Here is a 16,671-nt window from a genome sequence, read left to right as displayed (position 1 = left end):
ATCACTTTGCAAACAAGATATCTTATCATTTGTAGATACACATCATACGTATAAAAATGAAGTGTAACGTATACATGTTGCTCAGATTCATTTTGAATGATGAAGTAGTATAATATATAATTATAATACAATTGAATGTGAGGTATAGTGCGTGAACCACTTTGTGCATAAAAAATAATTATAAATTGAATAAATCTTTGTAAAATGTCTTGTACATTTTTATATTTCGCTTATGGAAGCAATTTACTTGCTAAAAGGATACACTTAAACAATCCAACCGCAGTAATGAAAGATATTGGTTATATAAAGGTAATTAGAAGAAAAGATAAAAAGATATAAACCTTTATATATTCATTTGATATTTCTAACTTTTGATGAAAATAATAAATTTATATATTTTATATATATAATATACTAGATAATAAAAAAGATAAAATAAGAATTATATAAAAAAAATATGTCTTATTTTAAAAATTAAATAAAAATCTCTAGGAAACATTTGTATAAATATAAGATTCTTTTCAGAACTATATAAAAATATTTGTGATACTTTATTGTAAAAATTACGTAAAGATTACATTTTTAAAACTTTTCTAAACTTTAAATGAGCTAGAAAAATGACTTGAATATCTTATTTTAAAATTTTAATTTATATTTATTGCTTTACATTTATTATATATTTAATACATATATATTTTTGTTAGAATTTTAGATTGGATTTTCAAAGATACTCTAAACAATGGTGTGGAACATCAGCAACAATTGTGGAAACGGAAAATTCAGTTGTATGGGGTGTGGTCTGGGAATTAGATAAATGTAACTTATCTACATTAGATTGTCAAGAAGGTATTCAAGATAATATATATCATGTGATGTCAGTAAATGTTGAAACTTCTAATGGTACTCTAAACTGTAGAGTATACCAACAGTGTAATAATCCAAAGGAATACATAAAGCCAGCAGATCTTCCTATAGAGAGGAGACCTTCGCCACTATATCTGTATGTGTAATATTATATTAATATTTATTAATATAAATATTAAAGATATAATTTAGAAAATTATATCTTTAATATTTATTAAATTTTTTGTCTCGATTTATACAGAAATATGATATTGAAAGGAGCTCAAGAAAATAATCTTCCTACCGATTATATAAAATTTTTAAAAACGATACCACATAATGGATATGAAGGAAAATATGATATCAGGTATAGACACAACAAGTTGTCATGAATATTTTTAGTTAAAACATAAATTTTATATAATAAATAGTTTAATTTTTATAATACAATTTTAATTCAATATTTATATGTATTTAAAAAAAGTATTATAATGCTTATCTTCCATCTGTAATAATAGTATTTCTAATACTTTTTTTCTGTTTTTCTATGGTTATATACAATGATGCATCACAGCCTTTCTCTGATTGAAGATTGAGTTCTATAATATTTTTATCCTCTAAATTCTGTTGATAATGTGGATCAAGGATTACATATTCCAATGCCATCTCTGCTGTCATTTTGTCCAAAGTATGTCGAGGAATCTTCAATTTTAAAAATTGTCTTTTGTTCACCTAAAAATATGTTGTAAATATATGATGTAAATATATATCAGATTAAAAATAAAATATAACACAAAAACAAAACATTTCACACACAAGTACAAATTTATTATAAGCAACTTTATGTGCAAAGTTTTATAAACGTTTTACGTATATTAATATTTTAATATTTTCAATAATAGAATATATATATGTATAAAAAGATATGTGTACTTACATAAACATTCAATACAAGTTTATAATCCATATCAATTTCTGGCCATTTTTGTTCAAACACATCTTTGTCTAAACTTACTTCATTATTATCTATAAGACGATGTTTCACCATACAAAAAGTAGCCCATAGTTCAGAGGCAAAGTGTGGAGTAAATGGGGCAAGCATTATTATTTGAACAGCTAATGCTCGTTCATATTCGCGACTTTTTCTCAAACACTCTAAATTAACTTTTCGTAAACTGTAATAATTTCGAACTTATTCAGTATACATTAAAATAATAAGATATTACATATAGAATTGAATATTTAATTATTTACCTATTTGTAAGGCCTTGCATTCTAGATATTGCTATACTAAGCTGCTGTGATTTTACTATGTTAAATGTCACACTCTTGAGAAAATAATTTCGACTGTCAAACATGTATGCATCGTGTTCAACATATGTAGGATTAGTAGGTTCACTTTGAAGTTCTTCGAAAGACATATTGTCACGTTCACTTTTAAATTGTTTAACAATGCTCCAAAGGCGATTTTGCCAATTTCTTATACCAGGAATAGCTGCAATATTATGAATAAATACATTAATCTTCTAATTATCATATGTTATTCCAAAATTTCTGTTATAAGGAATTAATTTTTAAGATTCTTACTATTTTCTGACCAATTTCTGGTGGATGTTGGTGCAACATCAGCCAATATTAATAATCTAGTTGTATCTATTCCATATTTGTATAATAAGTCAAAAGGTTCAATTCCATTATGTTTTGATTTAGACATCTTTTCCCAATTCATACAGACAAGTTCATCAGTTGCCTTTGTCTTATATTGTTCTCCTTCTTTTATTATCTCATCCTTTGACACATATTTGCCAGTATTTTTAATTTTATATGTTTTACCCATTATTACTCCTTGCACGAGAAGCTGTTTAAATGGCTCTCGGCATGGTATAAGACCTTCTGAATGTAAAAAGTGACTCATAAACCTGGCATAGTATAAGTGAAGCACAGCTAAAACATGTAAAATTTATAGATATTAAGTTGGAATATAAATTTATTCAATTTATTTAATAATTAAAAGATCTGTTATTATACCATGTTCTTTTCCACCTATATAAAGATCCACAGGAAAAGCTTCCTTTACTTTTTCTATTGAAAACATCTCCTTTGTATTTTTGGGATCTATAAATCTTAGAAAATACCAGCTACTATCTACAAATGTGTCCATAGTATCAGCTTCCCTAGTCGCCTTTCCTCCACACTTGGGACATTCTGTTTGTAACCAATCTTTCACATTATGGATGGAAAATTCTTTATTCGATGAATTGGTTATCTTTGGTAATGTCACAGGAAGTTGATCGTGAGGTACTGGTTGAATACCACAATTTGTACAATGAATAATAGGTATAGGCGTACCCCAATATCTTTGTCTAGAGATCAACCAATCTTGTAATCTCGAGCTTACTGGATATCCACCTATTCTCCATTCTCTAGCTTTCTGGAATATTTCGGACATCTTTTGCTGTTGCTGTTCATAGCTGCGTATCGAATGCCGTGTAAATGGTATTCCAACTAACTCTGAAAATTTTAAATCGTCCATTGAGGCCGAAGGTATACCCAAGCGAGTATCTCTCCATGGTGGGTAAACCACTTTATCGGTGATAAAAATCGGCAACTCTTCACCAGAAAATGGATTTATTATATTTGCATTTAAACCTTTTATTCCAACATCTATATCATATGCATGTTCTTCACGATGTAATATACTTTGAGGAGATATAGCAACAAACTTTGCATACTCTATAAATTCCGGCATGTCAGTCCATAAGTTTATTGTTTCTGGAAAGTCTGGGATTTTGGATACCAGTTTAAAATCGATATTAATGCCGTTGCAATTACCTATCCAATGCTTTTGTAATTTTATGATATCTCTCCAATCTTTCAAACTTGGATCCTCTAAACCTTCCATCAATGATCTATAACACAGTCAAGTAAAATAAAATTGATTTTCTAAAACATTACATATAATGTTTTTAAACTTACTTTGCAAAAGCTGTCGTCCTAATAAACCATTGATTTAATAATTTTTTTTCCACGATTGCACCAGACCTCCAAGATCGCTGATTCAAGTCAACCTGTTCTTCAGCTAATACAGTCTTATCAATAGGATCCCAATTAACGTAAGTTTTTTTTTGATAGGCCAAACCTTTATCAAACAATTTTAGAAACAATTCCTGTGTCCATTTATAATAATCTTCATCGCAAGTTGCAAATTCTCTTTCCCAATCAAAAGAATAATTCATCTTTTTCAATTGATTATGCATTGTCTGTATATTTTCTCTTGTCCATATAGCAGGATCAATATTTCTTTCGATAGCAGCATTTTCTGCAGGTAATCCAAAGGCATCCCAACCCATAGGATGAATTACATTTTTACCTAAGAAGATTTATTAAGATAATTATTTGAATTGACATTTGTAATTTAACATCTGGAGAAATAATTATGTCTTGTTAAATATATTTCAAAAAATTTGTGTTTTTCTAATATAAATCTTACATAATAAAATGTTTCTTGTACAAAATCTCTATCTACCTTTGAGTCTATAAAATCGAGCTAACACATCACTTATTGTATAAACTCTGACATGACCCATATGTAAAGCACCAGATGGATATGGAAACATAGAAAGAACATAAAATTTATCTTTTAAGTCATTGTTAGTACTGCATTTGGGAGAATTAACTTTATTTTTCCAATGATTCTCTATCGCTTGCTTCACTGGCAATGTGCATTCTGTATGCTAAAAATCAGTGAGTTGTTAGATAAATAATATAACAATGTTCAAGGTAGATATATGACATTTTATTAATACATTTTTATTTCTATTTTAAATATAATATCTGTAATATTTGAATGTATATATTTTGTGTGGAATGCGATTATATATAGATACATTAAAAATTTGTATTATGTTCGCGAATTTGCTAAAACCAAAACTGTAACGTAATTATTATAGACGCGTATTTGTAAATTTGATATTTAATTACTTTGCATAAAATCAATGATAAATATTTAAATAAAAGAATTTACCGATAATATATCTACTGCAGGTGATGTTCGCTGGTGAAGATTACTGAAAAATCTTCGTATCCTATATCGAGACATTACTTTTAGGGAACGTGATATATTTTGTACCATTATAGAATGCGATTCTTTCCGTATAAAGAAAACTACACAGAATGATACACTTATTGTATTATATTCAAGAATATAAACACATTATAGTACCATGTACGCTACCATTTTTTAATACCACCGTAGATAAACTACTGTTTATAAATTACTTTATTTACAAATTATATTTATTTTATCGTATTGCAGTATTAAATATTCTTGAATATTATTTATAATTTAATTATTATTGCACAGAATAGCGTCGAAGAATATTTTTTCCATGTAAGAGAAATTTCAGCTTCCAAAAGTGTCACTTCCGGTCTTTCCACGTTCCTTTTCCGTTTTCGCGTTAGTAAGTCGGTGAGTGAGTTGTGTCATGAAATTTTAGATCTGTGTGAAGTATTAACATCTTACATTTTATTAAAAGCATATAGCGATAAAGATACATAACTTTTTATGTTTCTAATCATTTTTTGTCTCATATGTAATCTATATAAGAAAATAATTACTTTTTCAATTTGTGTTTGGAGTTACATTGGAGAGGTTAGAATCTAGCTTGACTTTTTGAGTTAACGTTTGTTTTTTTATTTTATATACATATTATATTTCCACATTTTTTTGTCATCACGAATACTTAATAATGGTACTATCAGTGTCAAATATTTTCAATAAATATTAGTTGTCTGCATATGTGTCGTGATTATTGTAAAGTACAACACTCGGCAGATGCTAACCTCTTATTCTGTAACGAAAAATTAACATTTAACAATTGTCAAATAAATTAAATAAATTTAATTATTAAAAGTGTTTAACATCAATTATTTTTGAAATTAAATATTAATTTTTAGTATATATATTATTGCAGATACTAAACATCCACCATGGGTAAGGGAAATAATATGATTCCAAATGGCCATTTCCACAAGGATTGGCAACGATATGTAAGGACTTGGTTTAACCAACCAGCGAGAAAAATCCGCCGTAAGCAAAAACGTGTCAAGAAGGCACGAGCTCTTGCACCCAGGTATATGTATATACAAGATACTTTTTGCTAAGATTATAATTATAAATTCTAGATCTATATGTGAAATTCTGTTTTATACAAATATATATATTTCATAAACTTATATAAATACATATATAATAAAAGTTTTACTACTTTTTGTAATTAATTGTTAATTATTTTTCAGACCTGTAAATCTTTTGAGACCTGTTGTGCATTGTCCAACATTCCGTTACCACACTAAAGTTCGTGCTGGTAAAGGTTTTACGCTGGCTGAATTGAAAGCTAGTGGTTTAAACAGGAGATTTGCCAAAACAATTGGCATTGCAGTTGATCCTCGTCGTCGCAATAAATCTATTGAATCTTTACAAACAAATGCACAGCGTTTAAAAGAGTATAAGTCTAAATTGATTCTTTTCCCGGTAAATGAAAAGAAGGTATGTAATTTTCTGTGATGACTTTATTAATGTTAATGGAATAGTTTTTTAATAGTAATTATATTTAATATTTAAGAATTTATTTTATATAATTTGATTCACTATGTATATATATAAATAGTATTTTATATGTACAAATTATATTTATTTTCTTTTTTCTTTCTTTTTTTTAAATTATAGCCTAAGAAGGGTGATGCAACTGAAGAAGAGAGGAAACTAGCAGTTCAAATCAAGGGAGATCCTATGCCGATACGTCATCAAGCACCTGCTAAGGCGAAGGCTCGTCCTATTACTGAGGAGGAAACTAAATTCTCGGCATATGTAACACTTCGTAAGGCAAGAGCAGATGCACGATTAGTTGGCATTCGTGCAAAGCGTGTTAAGGATGCTTCCGAAAATCCTGATGAAGTGACAAAAGTTGCTAAGGATAAGAAAGCTAAAAAGTAAATCTTTTTCTGTTTAAAAATAAATAATTTCCTGTAACGGAGAATATTGTATTATTTTCTTAATGGAAACCTTGCAATAATTTGTTTTAATCTATAAAATATGGCAGATTATAATTTTTCTATAATCAATGTCTATGGAAGAAGATAAAGAGAATATTTTCTTTCTCTCTGGAATTATTTATATATTTTTACAATTATAATTTTTTTTATTGTATTTTTTTTCTATAATGTAATGAAGTTTATCTATAATGCATTTTTTATATCCTCAAATTTAATAATCAAAAACAAGAAAATCGTTCATTGTCGAATTAATATATAATCGTATTATTATAATTGTTTTTTCACACAGTAAAGAATATACATTATTTCCATGGATCATGATTTTAGCGTTATAAACATGCTCTGTCCTCGTTCTAACTTTCAGTAAATAACAAAGAAATTCCTTAAAGTTCAGCCACACATGTTATATAATTGGTTAACAAATAAAAAATTTTTTTTAGGATTTAAAAAATTCTCTATTTAAAAGAAAATTGTTTGACATTATGTCTACTTGTGTTTTCTTGCTAGAAAGCCATTTATAATTTTTATTTAAAGTATTTCAATGATTATACATATATGATTATTATTTTAATTAAAGTGATAAAACAATTATAATTTTTTATATTTTTATCAGGTATAATGTAATTTCAGAAGTACAAAAAAGGTAAAACAGAAGTAATAAGTATAAAAAAATAACTTAATTAAAAAAAGGATTTTGTACTTAAAAATGATATCAGAGAACCTTCGGAGGCTTCTCTCTCTCTCTCTCTCTCTCTCTCTCTATATATATATATATATATATGATATTTATAGTTGTGTTAGTTTACATTACGTCCGACATTGCCAGTTGTGTCGTACTCATGCAATATTCGCTTAATGCTAAAAACCGTCGCCTGCCTGTATGTTGGTATGTCGTCATAGTAGCGCATCTGTCATTTCAATAATTACATGTTACATACAAGCAAGCCAGAGAGAAATTTAAATCTCTTAGCGAAAAGCGGATATTAAACTTGTCGCAGTTGATCCACTTTCAATAATAACTGAACGGTCGTATATCGAAATAAACGCTTATTAGCTTTATTCGATACGAAACATACGAGGTTAGAATAACAGTATACGGAAATAAAGGACAGCTTTATATTTCTCCATAAGTGCTGAATTTGCGATGTAAAAAATTAAAAGCTTCGAATTGTGTCGTGCTAATCGTGATGGAGCTGAAAGTGTGGGTGGAGGGAATACAACGTATTGTATGTGGTGTTAGTGAAAGTACTACCTGTCAAGTATGTATTATGAATCATTGTATTAGAGTATCGGTTTTACATGTTTTATGTCAGCTGTGTGTTATCATATAGTAACTTGTGTTATCATAAAATAACTTGAAACATTGCAGCCATATGTATATTTTTCATGATAACATATTTATTATTATTTAAAAATCATGTTTGCTTTGTTCTATTTCTGAAAATCATTCTTGCTTATTTCTAAAAGTTGTTACTGATAGCATTTTAATTGTAGGATGTGGTATATGCACTTGCTCATGCTACAGCTCAAACAGGTAGATTCACTTTGGTAGAGCGTTGGCGAACTAATGAACGTTTGTTGGCCCCTTATGAGAACCCTCTTAAGGTCAGATACATTTTATACTTTATATATACATATATATCATGAACTTGTATTTCATAATTCAATCAATTAAACTTTAATAAATTATATATAATGATTATATTAATATAATTATATTTGTGAAGAGAAAGAATAACAAAATTGATACGTATCATTTATTTATATAGATTTTGATGAAATGGGGTGAATATTCCTCAGAAGTTCAATTAGTTCTGAAACGTTCCACATCAGAAAATAATAAAACGAGTGCATTACCATCTCGATTAACATATGCATCACGTGCAAATGGATTACCCATTTCATTACCTGAACATGGAACAGGTAATACTAGCGTGCAAGATGATACCAAAAATATATCAACTCCACAAAGTTCAGATTTTGATGATGTACAAGGAGGATTGGAAAGAAATCGAGATACCAGAAAATCACTCACATTTAGTGGGTTTCATGGAGACATTACAGAAGGCAGTACAGAGGTAAATATATATTTAAATATTTTTAAATGAAAAAATAATAAACATGTATATAAATTATATATATATTATATATATCAAATGAATCTTATTGTTTAAAATAATATAATGTTAACATATATTTGTCATATTAAACAATAAATATCGTAATATCAGTTATTTTGATTAAGTGGATTTTGTAAAATTGTTTACACTTGATTTTCATAGTGTGCTTTTTACAATTAATCTTACATTTATGTAAATTTATATAAATAAAAATATTATTTTAGATTCAAATGGAAAATAATGTGGCTGTAGTTCAACCCACACCACATTTAAAAAACAAGGATTTGAATATTCGAAAAAATATACAAAAACCTGCCCAATCACCTACACGAGGAACTAATACTGAAAGTAAGTATATAATTCTATTATAATTTGTTTATATTGACTGTACACACACACATCATACATATATTTATCTTACTTAATAATAAAATTCATATATATTATTATTTATGAGTGTAATGTTATCTTTTTTTTTAGTTACAACACATTTATCACAAAAAAAAGTACGCGAAGTTCCACCTTATAGAGAACCTCCAGGTCCAGGTTCACCGCCACTACGAACTTTGCCACCTTATCGCGATCCACCGCCGCCAAATTTAAATAGTCCTGGAAGATCACAATTTGTGCATAGTAACAATGCAAGTCCTCATATGCATAAAGATGATCAGCCATCCTCTAGTAACTCCATAAAATTAAAAAGAAATCTCATTCAGGTTTGTCTTTACTATATGTAATTATATTTGATACAATAATTTATAAGATTGCATCATATTTGTAATATATATTTTTTGTAGGAATTCCAAGATACAAAAGTACCTACACAATCTGTTAATCCACTTCCTGCAACAGCACAAAATATAGCAACTGTTGCTTATACTCAACGTTATGTTGAACTCTTAAGACTAGTCAATAAGCAGCGCGATACTATTAACGCTCAACAAGCTGATCTTACAAAGGTAAGATGTATCTCCTTAATTAATATAAAAAAATCTTTTTTTTTTAAATAATTGTTTGTTATTTGATTGATTCAATTAATTTATATATTTACAAAGTTGGGCAATAAATTATTCATTCATTTTAGTTTGATGCAGAAATATTATATTGGGAAACAAAGAACAGAGAACAAATGCATCAAATGGATTATATTTCTCAAGAAATGAATCGCATTGAATCCACTGGTCGTATTATCGAAGAACAGGTATAATCATTTTTTTGCGCATCTTAATTAGCACACATAACATTAATGTTATTTATTTGTTTTAACTAGCTTAAAGAACTAACTCACGTAGAGGAAGAGAGCGAAATAGTTAGACAGCAAGAAAAAACACTGAAATCGGAAATAACATTGCTTAGATCAAAACTTGCCAATTGCGAAACAGAGTTGCTTCAGTGTAAAAATAAGATTAGGTAAATACAAGTAATCTGTGTATTTGATTGAATTACAAAAATTTTACATATCTATATATTATCAATGGATTTTAATAATATTGTAAAAATATTTTTTTGATACTGTAATATAAGACATTGAAATGCAATACAAAAACATATAATAAAAATCATACAATTAGGCTAGTTATGGAAGAACTTGCCATGGAACAACACAACATAAATCGTGAAACAGATGAGCGGCAAATTATGGAACGGAAAATAATTAGTGAAGTGGAACATTTACAAAATGAAGTAGAACAGGCTAAACGTGCAACTGAGTTAGCCTCACAACATGCAGATTCTTTAAAAATAGAAGTAGTTAACTTGGAATCAGCCATTGTTGAAAAGAAATTACAAGTAGAGAGATTGGTAGCTGATATGAAGGAGGCAAATTTGCAAAGCTTAGCTGTTGCATGCTCAGATGAACAAGTCAAGCCTTTATTTGAAGGTATTTATCTACATGTACTTTGCATTATATTAAATGTACATAAATGTCTAATAAATACAATTACTTATTTAGGTGTTCATAAGCCTGGAAGTACTCGTAAGATGATTGGATCACCAAGACAGTTGGAAACTGCAGTGCCCACAAGCAAAAATCCACATGGTGTGTGGGTGTAAATAAAGAAAACAGTATACCTGACAATGTTATGTGAGAAATATATCAAAGACTAAATATATATATATATATATATATATATATATATATATATATATATACACACATATATATATATATATATATATATATACATACATTATATATATATATATATATATATCAAAATATTTCTATATTATGTGTGTTTCAGTAAGTACTTAAAGTAATGTCTTTATATTTTTATGCATTTATAGCAGTAAAATTAATTAATGTATTATGATTATACATTATTACGTGTCATTGATAAGTTCTTATTTTGTATTTGTACCATAATGTACATGTATTATCTCATTCACAATATTTGTGAGATTGTTAATCAAATGATCATGTAAATCACTCATATATTTTTGAGAACATATATTCTACTTGCCATCATATTGCTTGATAAATTATTAGAGAAGAAGTTTTTATTCTGAATGTTATATGCATTTGTTAACAAATTTTGTCTTCATGATAAAATTTTCCAATATAGACAATAATTCTAATTTGTGTATGTAGGGGACTAGTATTTCAATTATGGAAATTATGAAATCCATTACAAAATTATATTTGTTAAACAAATAGCTATTTTAAAATAAGAAATATTTTGCCATAATAGATTTAATTATGGTTTTGTCCTATAAGATTAATTACATTAAACATCAATATTTAATAATGACACATTCTATATTCAATAGTTAATTCACATTCAATAGTTAATTATTCCATGATATTTATTTTTAATACTTTTTATATATTGTCGATGTTATAGTAAAATAGCAAAATTTTAAAATCAGGAAATCTCAAGATTTCATTTTTTTTTAAATGTTGAAATTTAGTTACAATTAGGAAAAATTATATTTTAAGTTAAGAAAAAAGATGTTGTTTAAGATCTTTAAAATTTAAGATTAAAATTTTTGTGATATTGGTACATAAAATACGAATATGTAGGGTGTTCGACAACAGCTGCAAAAAAAGAAGAGATTTTACATGATAAAATAAGTCGAAAATCAAGAGTAACATAATTGCGATGAAGGTTTCGGTTTTTAGTTATAAATAATTGAAAGTTTGCATAAAAAGTACCTAAAGCACGACAATTGTATACTTTTGCGTCACAGTGTGGTTTTGAGGACAATTCAACCGATGTGGCCTACACATGTCAATAATTGGCAGATTACCATGCTTTGGGCACCTTTTACACAAATCTCTAAATTTTGTTTTTTTAGTTATAAATATTTGAAAGTACAGCAAATTGCCATGCTTTAGGTACCTTTTATGAAAACTTTCAATTATTTATAATTAAAAGACAGAACCTTCATTGCAATTTTGTTACTCTTGATTTTCGCGTCTTATTTTATTATGTAAAATTAATAAATTTTGTCCTAGTTGTTGCCAAATACTCTGTATATATATAATTTTAAAAATAAATTTAAACAAAAACTCAGTAATTTTGTGGTTTTATTATAACGTCAATATATATGTCACAACTATCTAATCTTTTATACATAAATCTCAAGTATATGTTTTACTATTGATATATACTATTGATAGTATATATTTTACTATGTTATTTTCATTAATTAAGAACACATTTATTGCAGAGTTATATTATGAAAGATAAAATGTACATCTTGTAGTTTAAATCATCATATCAAAATATAAATTATTATATCTTTTTTTTAAACACACGATTACATGTAAACGATTTATGCAATATTTATCTTAATTAAGTATATATATTTGACAAATGTCTAAAAAAATGTAGAAATAACATTGAAACAAAATAAATGAAATGTTATGCAATAAAAATGTAACTTTGGGATTTTGAATCAAATAACAGTCATGCATTTTATTTTATTAGCGCGCTAGATCGGTAACGTTCCCGCCAATCCTATTTTTCCCGCGTTATTTAAAGTTAGTTTGGTTATGTCAAAATCTAGCAAATCACCGCAATAGCAGAGACCAAGTCAATTAGTGTTACAAGTTTTAGTTTTGTATTTATGCGTTAATAGACTACGAAATATATTTTTATTAAATGTCATATTATTCACGCCATCGAATATTTGTGGACTATAATTGAAGAACCATACTTTTTTGTGTACATTTTGAAGACTTCGATATAAAGTAACACGAGAGATATTTAGATTACAACAAAATGAGTTTATGGGTTGACAAGTATCGTCCAACGACACTTGCAAAGTTAGATTATCATTTCGAACAAGCGGAGGACTTAAAAAATATGGTAATTACAATATTAAGATGTGGTATACTTTAATATATCATCTTGAGAATAAGGTTATAACCAGCTTTTAAAAGTGCTTTCCACAAAGATAATATAAAATTTTCTTTCAAAATAAGATAATTTTTACTATGATTTTTTGGGAGCATAATGAGTTATTAAAATCTTGAGTTAAAATAAGCTTACGTGTAAAATTAAATTGATTTTTAGATTCATATTTTGATAACTATTATAATACGGAGTATGGAGAAAAGATAGAGAAAAGAAATTAAAAACTATATTTTTTAAAGAATATTTTTAATGTAAAATTTGTGGTAGCCACAATTTTTTAAAAACATTTTAAGAGTATAAAATTGTATTATATCAAAATTATATCAAATTGGAGTATTTAAATTACTATTTTTATTTACATAGGTGCAAAAACGAGACTTCCCACATTTATTAGTGCATGGACCTCCTGGTGCAGGAAAAAAAACTCGAATATTATGCATTTTAAGAGAACTTTATGGAAGTGCAGCTGAGAGATTAAAAATAGAAAACATGCAATTTGAGGTGATATACTTTATGTTTTTTTATCTTAATGTAAAGTTAATTGGACTCTAAAGTTTAGATTTTTATTGCTAGGATAATATTTTTAAAGTTAAAATATTTTTAGAGTTATGGATATATTTTAAAATACATTAAAGAAAAGAAATTAATAATACTATATCAAATAATATTATACATGATATCAAATAAGATACACATTATATTATATAATCTTACACATAATATTCTTGTAGACAGCATCTAAAAAGAAGTTAGAAATATTGACTATAAGTAGTAATTACCATACAGAAGTAAATCCAAGCGATGCAGGAATACATGATAGAATTGTTGTTATGGAATTAATAAAAGCAACTGCACAAACACATCACATAGATATAGGCCAAAAGGAGTTCAAAGGTATTAAAAAATGACATTAAAGTATTTTCTGATGTCGCAATTTATACATGTAGTAAAAATAAAAATTTTATTATATGAAGATTAAAATTATATATAATTATAAATTATATATTATTATAGTGGTATTGTTATCAAATGTGGATCAACTTACAAAAGATGCACAGCACGCGCTTCGTAGAACAATGGAAAAATATATCAGTACATGTAGATTGATTCTTTGTGCAAATTCAACATCACGAGTATTACCTGCGATTCAATCACGATGCGTGCGGATCAGAGTTCCTGCTCCAACTGCCTCCGAAATAAAAAATATTTTACATTCGATTTGTAAACGCGAGGGACTTAATTTGCCTGATGAATTTGCCAATCGACTGATTGAAGCTAGTGGTAGAAATCTTAGACGGGCAATATTAATGCTTGAAGCTTGTAAAGTCGAACAGTGAGTACATCATACATATAAACATATGTGGAGATATATATAAAAATATTTTTTTGTACCGAATTTTAAATTATCTCAATATTTTTACTATCTTTTTCATCTAAAAATTGTTTTGTTTCCAGATGTCCATTTACTATTGATCAAAAAATAACAGAACCGGATTATCAAGTATATATACGAAATACAGCTAGTATGATGGTCTCTGAACAATCTCCCAAAATACTTCTAGAGGTACGCAATAGATTTTATGATCTTTTAACACGTGCTATACCGTGCGATTTGATATTCAGAGGATTGCTGCAAGAATGTATAAAAAATTGTGATGATCAATTAAAAAAAGAAATTATCAGTATGGCATCAGAATATCAGCATCAAATGATACAGGGTTCAAAACCTATTTTTCATTTAGAAGCTTTTGCTGCACGGTATATGACAATTTATAAAAGATATATTGAATCATCTTTAGAAGGTTTTATGTGAAATTTCTATTTTATGATTCTAATATGTTTTAAATCTTCGATAAAATCGATAACAAACTTTAAAAATATTTCTTACTAATTATTTGAATATTTTAAATATAAAAAATCCTGATTCTTATTTCTGAATTTCATAACCATACTAGAATTCCTGTTTATTCTCAGAGTTAGCATGTATATATTAGCTTATTTATAAATATAATAAATATTTTAAAACTATAATATTTATTCAATTTTAAATTAGTGGTAGAGTAAAAAAAGTTAATTTTTTATATATAAAATATATGTTTCAATAGGTTATTTTATTACGTATTTTTATTAGTTAATATAATTCAAGAATATAATTCAGAAACACAATATAGATTTAATGTAGTCTAACAATACAGTTAATTTTAAAGAAAAGTTATTTTCTAATGTAATGAACAACCCTTACATTGCTGCAAGTGCAAGTGCAGAAATAACTGCTAATGCAGATACTGCATATCCAGTACTATATACTTCCTTAATTGTTAGAAACAATCCAAAATCCCACGCCTGCAAATTAATATGATCTAATTAGCATACAATTAAAATTGTGAAACATTACTTATAAAATTATAGAATCAACCTCTTTTGAATGATAAATTTTATCCCTAAATCAATTTAGACATATAGAATTTCCATCTTATTCATTTCCAAATATATAATAATCTCGTACCAAATGACGAATGCCATTGAACGTATGGTAAGTAGCAGGCAGAGCAAGTAAGGTTTTCCCAGCAAACAGTACAGGTAAAGGTAAACATAAATTATCCACCATTTCTATGAAGCAAGGAATACCACCAGGGATAAGTAATGTGCCTGAAATATAAACGTTATAGATACAATAACCAATTTGGACATTGTTTGTGTTACATATTTTAGCTTGTTTTAAAGAAAATTAAAAAAATTGATAAATCTATTTTGGAGCAGAAATATTCTGTTTCATTACTTGTATTCTTCATTTATAACCTAATGAATTAATGAATTAAGCTAAACAAATATTAAAGTATCATTATATATTTACCTAAACCAAGGAACGTTGTATAACTGGCTAGTATAATGCCTGTAGTTCTATGTGTTATTGATAGCAATGCTGTCAATTGAATTTCATAGATTGTCAAGTGTGGCGACATTGGTCTTTTTAGACGCATATTCTTTTCATCGTGAGATTCACAAGTTATGCTTGATGTACGTGAAGAATTCGAAACTGCAGTGCTAAGAGGGCTAAAACATAATATTTTTAATTGCAATTTATATTTAAAAAATTTCTATTCTAAATGTAAGAATTCTTACTGAAGTTATGTAGATAAAATAGTGTATATAACAGTGTTGTGTATACAACTCGTAATTATAATTATTTTCGTGAATGAGATAAACAAAAACAGAAAATTTGATATAATATAAAAATTATAAAAATATTTTTTGTTCTCATTATCAGTGTTTGACAGTTATATAAAGGTTAT

The 16,671-nt window shown here is 27.1% G+C and overlaps 6 protein-coding genes across 10 annotated transcripts in view; 4 read left to right on the top strand and 2 right to left on the bottom strand.

Moving 5' to 3' along the window:
* Positions 1-72: 72 nt before the first annotated feature.
* On the top strand, positions 73-1,647 carry LOC140666396 (gamma-glutamylcyclotransferase). The gene is made up of 4 exons (XM_072893546.1): positions 73-309; positions 705-1,000; positions 1,106-1,210; positions 1,418-1,647. The coding sequence occupies exons 1-4, from the start codon at positions 205-207 to the stop codon at positions 1,437-1,439; spliced, it is 528 nt and encodes a 175-aa protein (XP_072749647.1). The 5' UTR covers positions 73-204; the 3' UTR covers positions 1,440-1,647.
* Leurs-m (Leucyl-tRNA synthetase, mitochondrial) lies at positions 1,316-5,105 on the bottom strand. Of its 2 annotated transcripts, none has more exons than XM_072893541.1 (8): positions 4,868-5,105; positions 4,370-4,577; positions 3,820-4,213; positions 2,872-3,752; positions 2,431-2,787; positions 2,098-2,338; positions 1,781-2,018; positions 1,316-1,575 (listed from the first exon to the last, which is right to left on the bottom strand). In XM_072893541.1, the coding sequence occupies exons 1-8, from the start codon at positions 4,973-4,975 to the stop codon at positions 1,339-1,341; spliced, it is 2,664 nt and encodes an 887-aa protein (XP_072749642.1). In that variant the 5' UTR covers positions 4,976-5,105; the 3' UTR covers positions 1,316-1,338. The 2 variants fall into 2 exon arrangements, with proteins under 2 accessions (XP_072749642.1, XP_072749643.1); XM_072893542.1 differs by having other exon boundaries at positions 4,370-4,416; positions 4,868-4,907.
* Positions 5,106-5,239: 134 nt separating this feature from the next.
* Positions 5,240-6,881, top strand: Rpl13 (ribosomal protein L13). Of its 3 annotated transcripts, none has more exons than XM_072893543.1 (4): positions 5,240-5,311; positions 5,817-5,975; positions 6,142-6,391; positions 6,572-6,881. In XM_072893543.1, exons 2-4 carry the CDS (start codon positions 5,833-5,835, stop codon positions 6,836-6,838), a joined length of 660 nt encoding a protein of 219 aa, XP_072749644.1. In that variant the 5' UTR covers positions 5,240-5,311; positions 5,817-5,832; the 3' UTR covers positions 6,839-6,881. The 3 variants fall into 3 exon arrangements, with proteins under 3 accessions (XP_072749644.1, XP_072749645.1, XP_072749646.1); XM_072893544.1 differs by having other exon boundaries at positions 5,278-5,350; XM_072893545.1 differs by lacking the exon at positions 5,240-5,311 and adding an exon at positions 5,322-5,345.
* An 873-nt stretch (positions 6,882-7,754) lies between these two features.
* On the top strand, positions 7,755-11,140 carry Rassf8 (uncharacterized). 2 transcript variants are annotated; one of them, XM_072892881.1, is made up of 10 exons: positions 7,755-7,976; positions 8,392-8,502; positions 8,667-8,975; positions 9,242-9,365; positions 9,498-9,733; positions 9,815-9,976; positions 10,102-10,218; positions 10,288-10,427; positions 10,589-10,896; positions 10,969-11,138. In XM_072892881.1, exons 3-10 carry the CDS (start codon positions 8,673-8,675, stop codon positions 11,067-11,069), a joined length of 1,491 nt encoding a protein of 496 aa, XP_072748982.1. In that variant the 5' UTR covers positions 7,755-7,976; positions 8,392-8,502; positions 8,667-8,672; the 3' UTR covers positions 11,070-11,138. The 2 variants fall into 2 exon arrangements, with proteins under 2 accessions (XP_072748982.1, XP_072748983.1); XM_072892882.1 differs by lacking the exon at positions 7,755-7,976 and adding an exon at positions 8,040-8,156 and having other exon boundaries at positions 10,969-11,140.
* A 1,881-nt stretch (positions 11,141-13,021) lies between these two features.
* Rfc38 (replication factor C subunit RfC38) lies at positions 13,022-15,382 on the top strand. Its single transcript, XM_072892602.1, has 5 exons — positions 13,022-13,330; positions 13,742-13,879; positions 14,110-14,272; positions 14,393-14,711; positions 14,834-15,382. The coding sequence occupies exons 1-5, from the start codon at positions 13,244-13,246 to the stop codon at positions 15,189-15,191; spliced, it is 1,065 nt and encodes a 354-aa protein (XP_072748703.1). The 5' UTR covers positions 13,022-13,243; the 3' UTR covers positions 15,192-15,382.
* Positions 15,383-15,467: 85 nt separating this feature from the next.
* Positions 15,468-16,671, bottom strand: part of LOC140665963 (succinate dehydrogenase cytochrome b560 subunit, mitochondrial) — a 1,509-nt gene continuing 305 nt past the window's right edge. The window contains exons 3-5 of the mRNA XM_072892603.1: positions 16,233-16,432; positions 15,885-16,027; positions 15,468-15,721 (exon numbers count right to left, since the gene is read on the bottom strand). Of these exons, the coding sequence (XP_072748704.1) occupies positions 15,617-15,721; positions 15,885-16,027; positions 16,233-16,432 (448 nt within the window). The 3' untranslated portion in view covers positions 15,468-15,616. The remainder of the gene's footprint in view (positions 15,722-15,884; positions 16,028-16,232; positions 16,433-16,671) is intronic.

This window comes from Anoplolepis gracilipes, chromosome 5 (assembly GCF_047496725.1).
Source record: "Anoplolepis gracilipes chromosome 5, ASM4749672v1, whole genome shotgun sequence".
NCBI classification, from domain to species: domain Eukaryota; kingdom Metazoa; phylum Arthropoda; class Insecta; order Hymenoptera; family Formicidae; genus Anoplolepis; species Anoplolepis gracilipes.
This window is presented reverse-complemented; position numbering and strand designations above follow the sequence as displayed.

Bases quoted from the DNA above. Each gene is read 5' to 3' on its own strand.
- LOC140666396 (XM_072893546.1), top strand. From the start codon at position 205: ATGTCTTGTACATTTTTATATTTCGCTTATGGAAGCAATTTACTTGCT. The intron at 310-704 runs GTAATTAGAAGA...TATTTTTGTTAG, and splicing joins AAGATATTGGTTATATAAAG to AATTTTAGATTGGATTTTCA. The intron at 1,211-1,417 runs GTATAGACACAA...GATGCATCACAG, and splicing joins GAAGGAAAATATGATATCAG to CCTTTCTCTGATTGAAGATT.
- Leurs-m (XM_072893541.1), bottom strand. From the start codon at position 4,975: ATGGTACAAAATATATCACGTTCCCTAAAAGTAATGTCTCGATATAGG. The intron at 4,578-4,867 runs GTAAATTCTTTT...ACTGATTTTTAG, and splicing joins CTGCAGTAGATATATTATCG to CATACAGAATGCACATTGCC. The intron at 2,019-2,097 runs GTAAATAATTAA...AAATTATTACAG, and splicing joins ATGCAAGGCCTTACAAATAG to TTTACGAAAAGTTAATTTAG.
- Rpl13 (XM_072893543.1), top strand. From the start codon at position 5,833: ATGGGTAAGGGAAATAATATGATTCCAAATGGCCATTTCCACAAGGAT. The intron at 5,976-6,141 runs GTATATGTATAT...ATTATTTTTCAG, and splicing joins GCACGAGCTCTTGCACCCAG to ACCTGTAAATCTTTTGAGAC. The intron at 6,392-6,571 runs GTATGTAATTTT...TTTAAATTATAG, and splicing joins TCCCGGTAAATGAAAAGAAG to CCTAAGAAGGGTGATGCAAC.
- Rassf8 (XM_072892882.1), top strand. From the start codon at position 8,085: ATGGAGCTGAAAGTGTGGGTGGAGGGAATACAACGTATTGTATGTGGT. The intron at 10,219-10,287 runs GTATAATCATTT...TGTTTTAACTAG, and splicing joins GTCGTATTATCGAAGAACAG to CTTAAAGAACTAACTCACGT. The intron at 10,428-10,588 runs GTAAATACAAGT...TCATACAATTAG, and splicing joins CAGTGTAAAAATAAGATTAG to GCTAGTTATGGAAGAACTTG.
- Rfc38 (XM_072892602.1), top strand. From the start codon at position 13,244: ATGAGTTTATGGGTTGACAAGTATCGTCCAACGACACTTGCAAAGTTA. The intron at 13,880-14,109 runs GTGATATACTTT...ATATTCTTGTAG, and splicing joins TAGAAAACATGCAATTTGAG to ACAGCATCTAAAAAGAAGTT. The intron at 14,273-14,392 runs GTATTAAAAAAT...ATATTATTATAG, and splicing joins AGGCCAAAAGGAGTTCAAAG to TGGTATTGTTATCAAATGTG.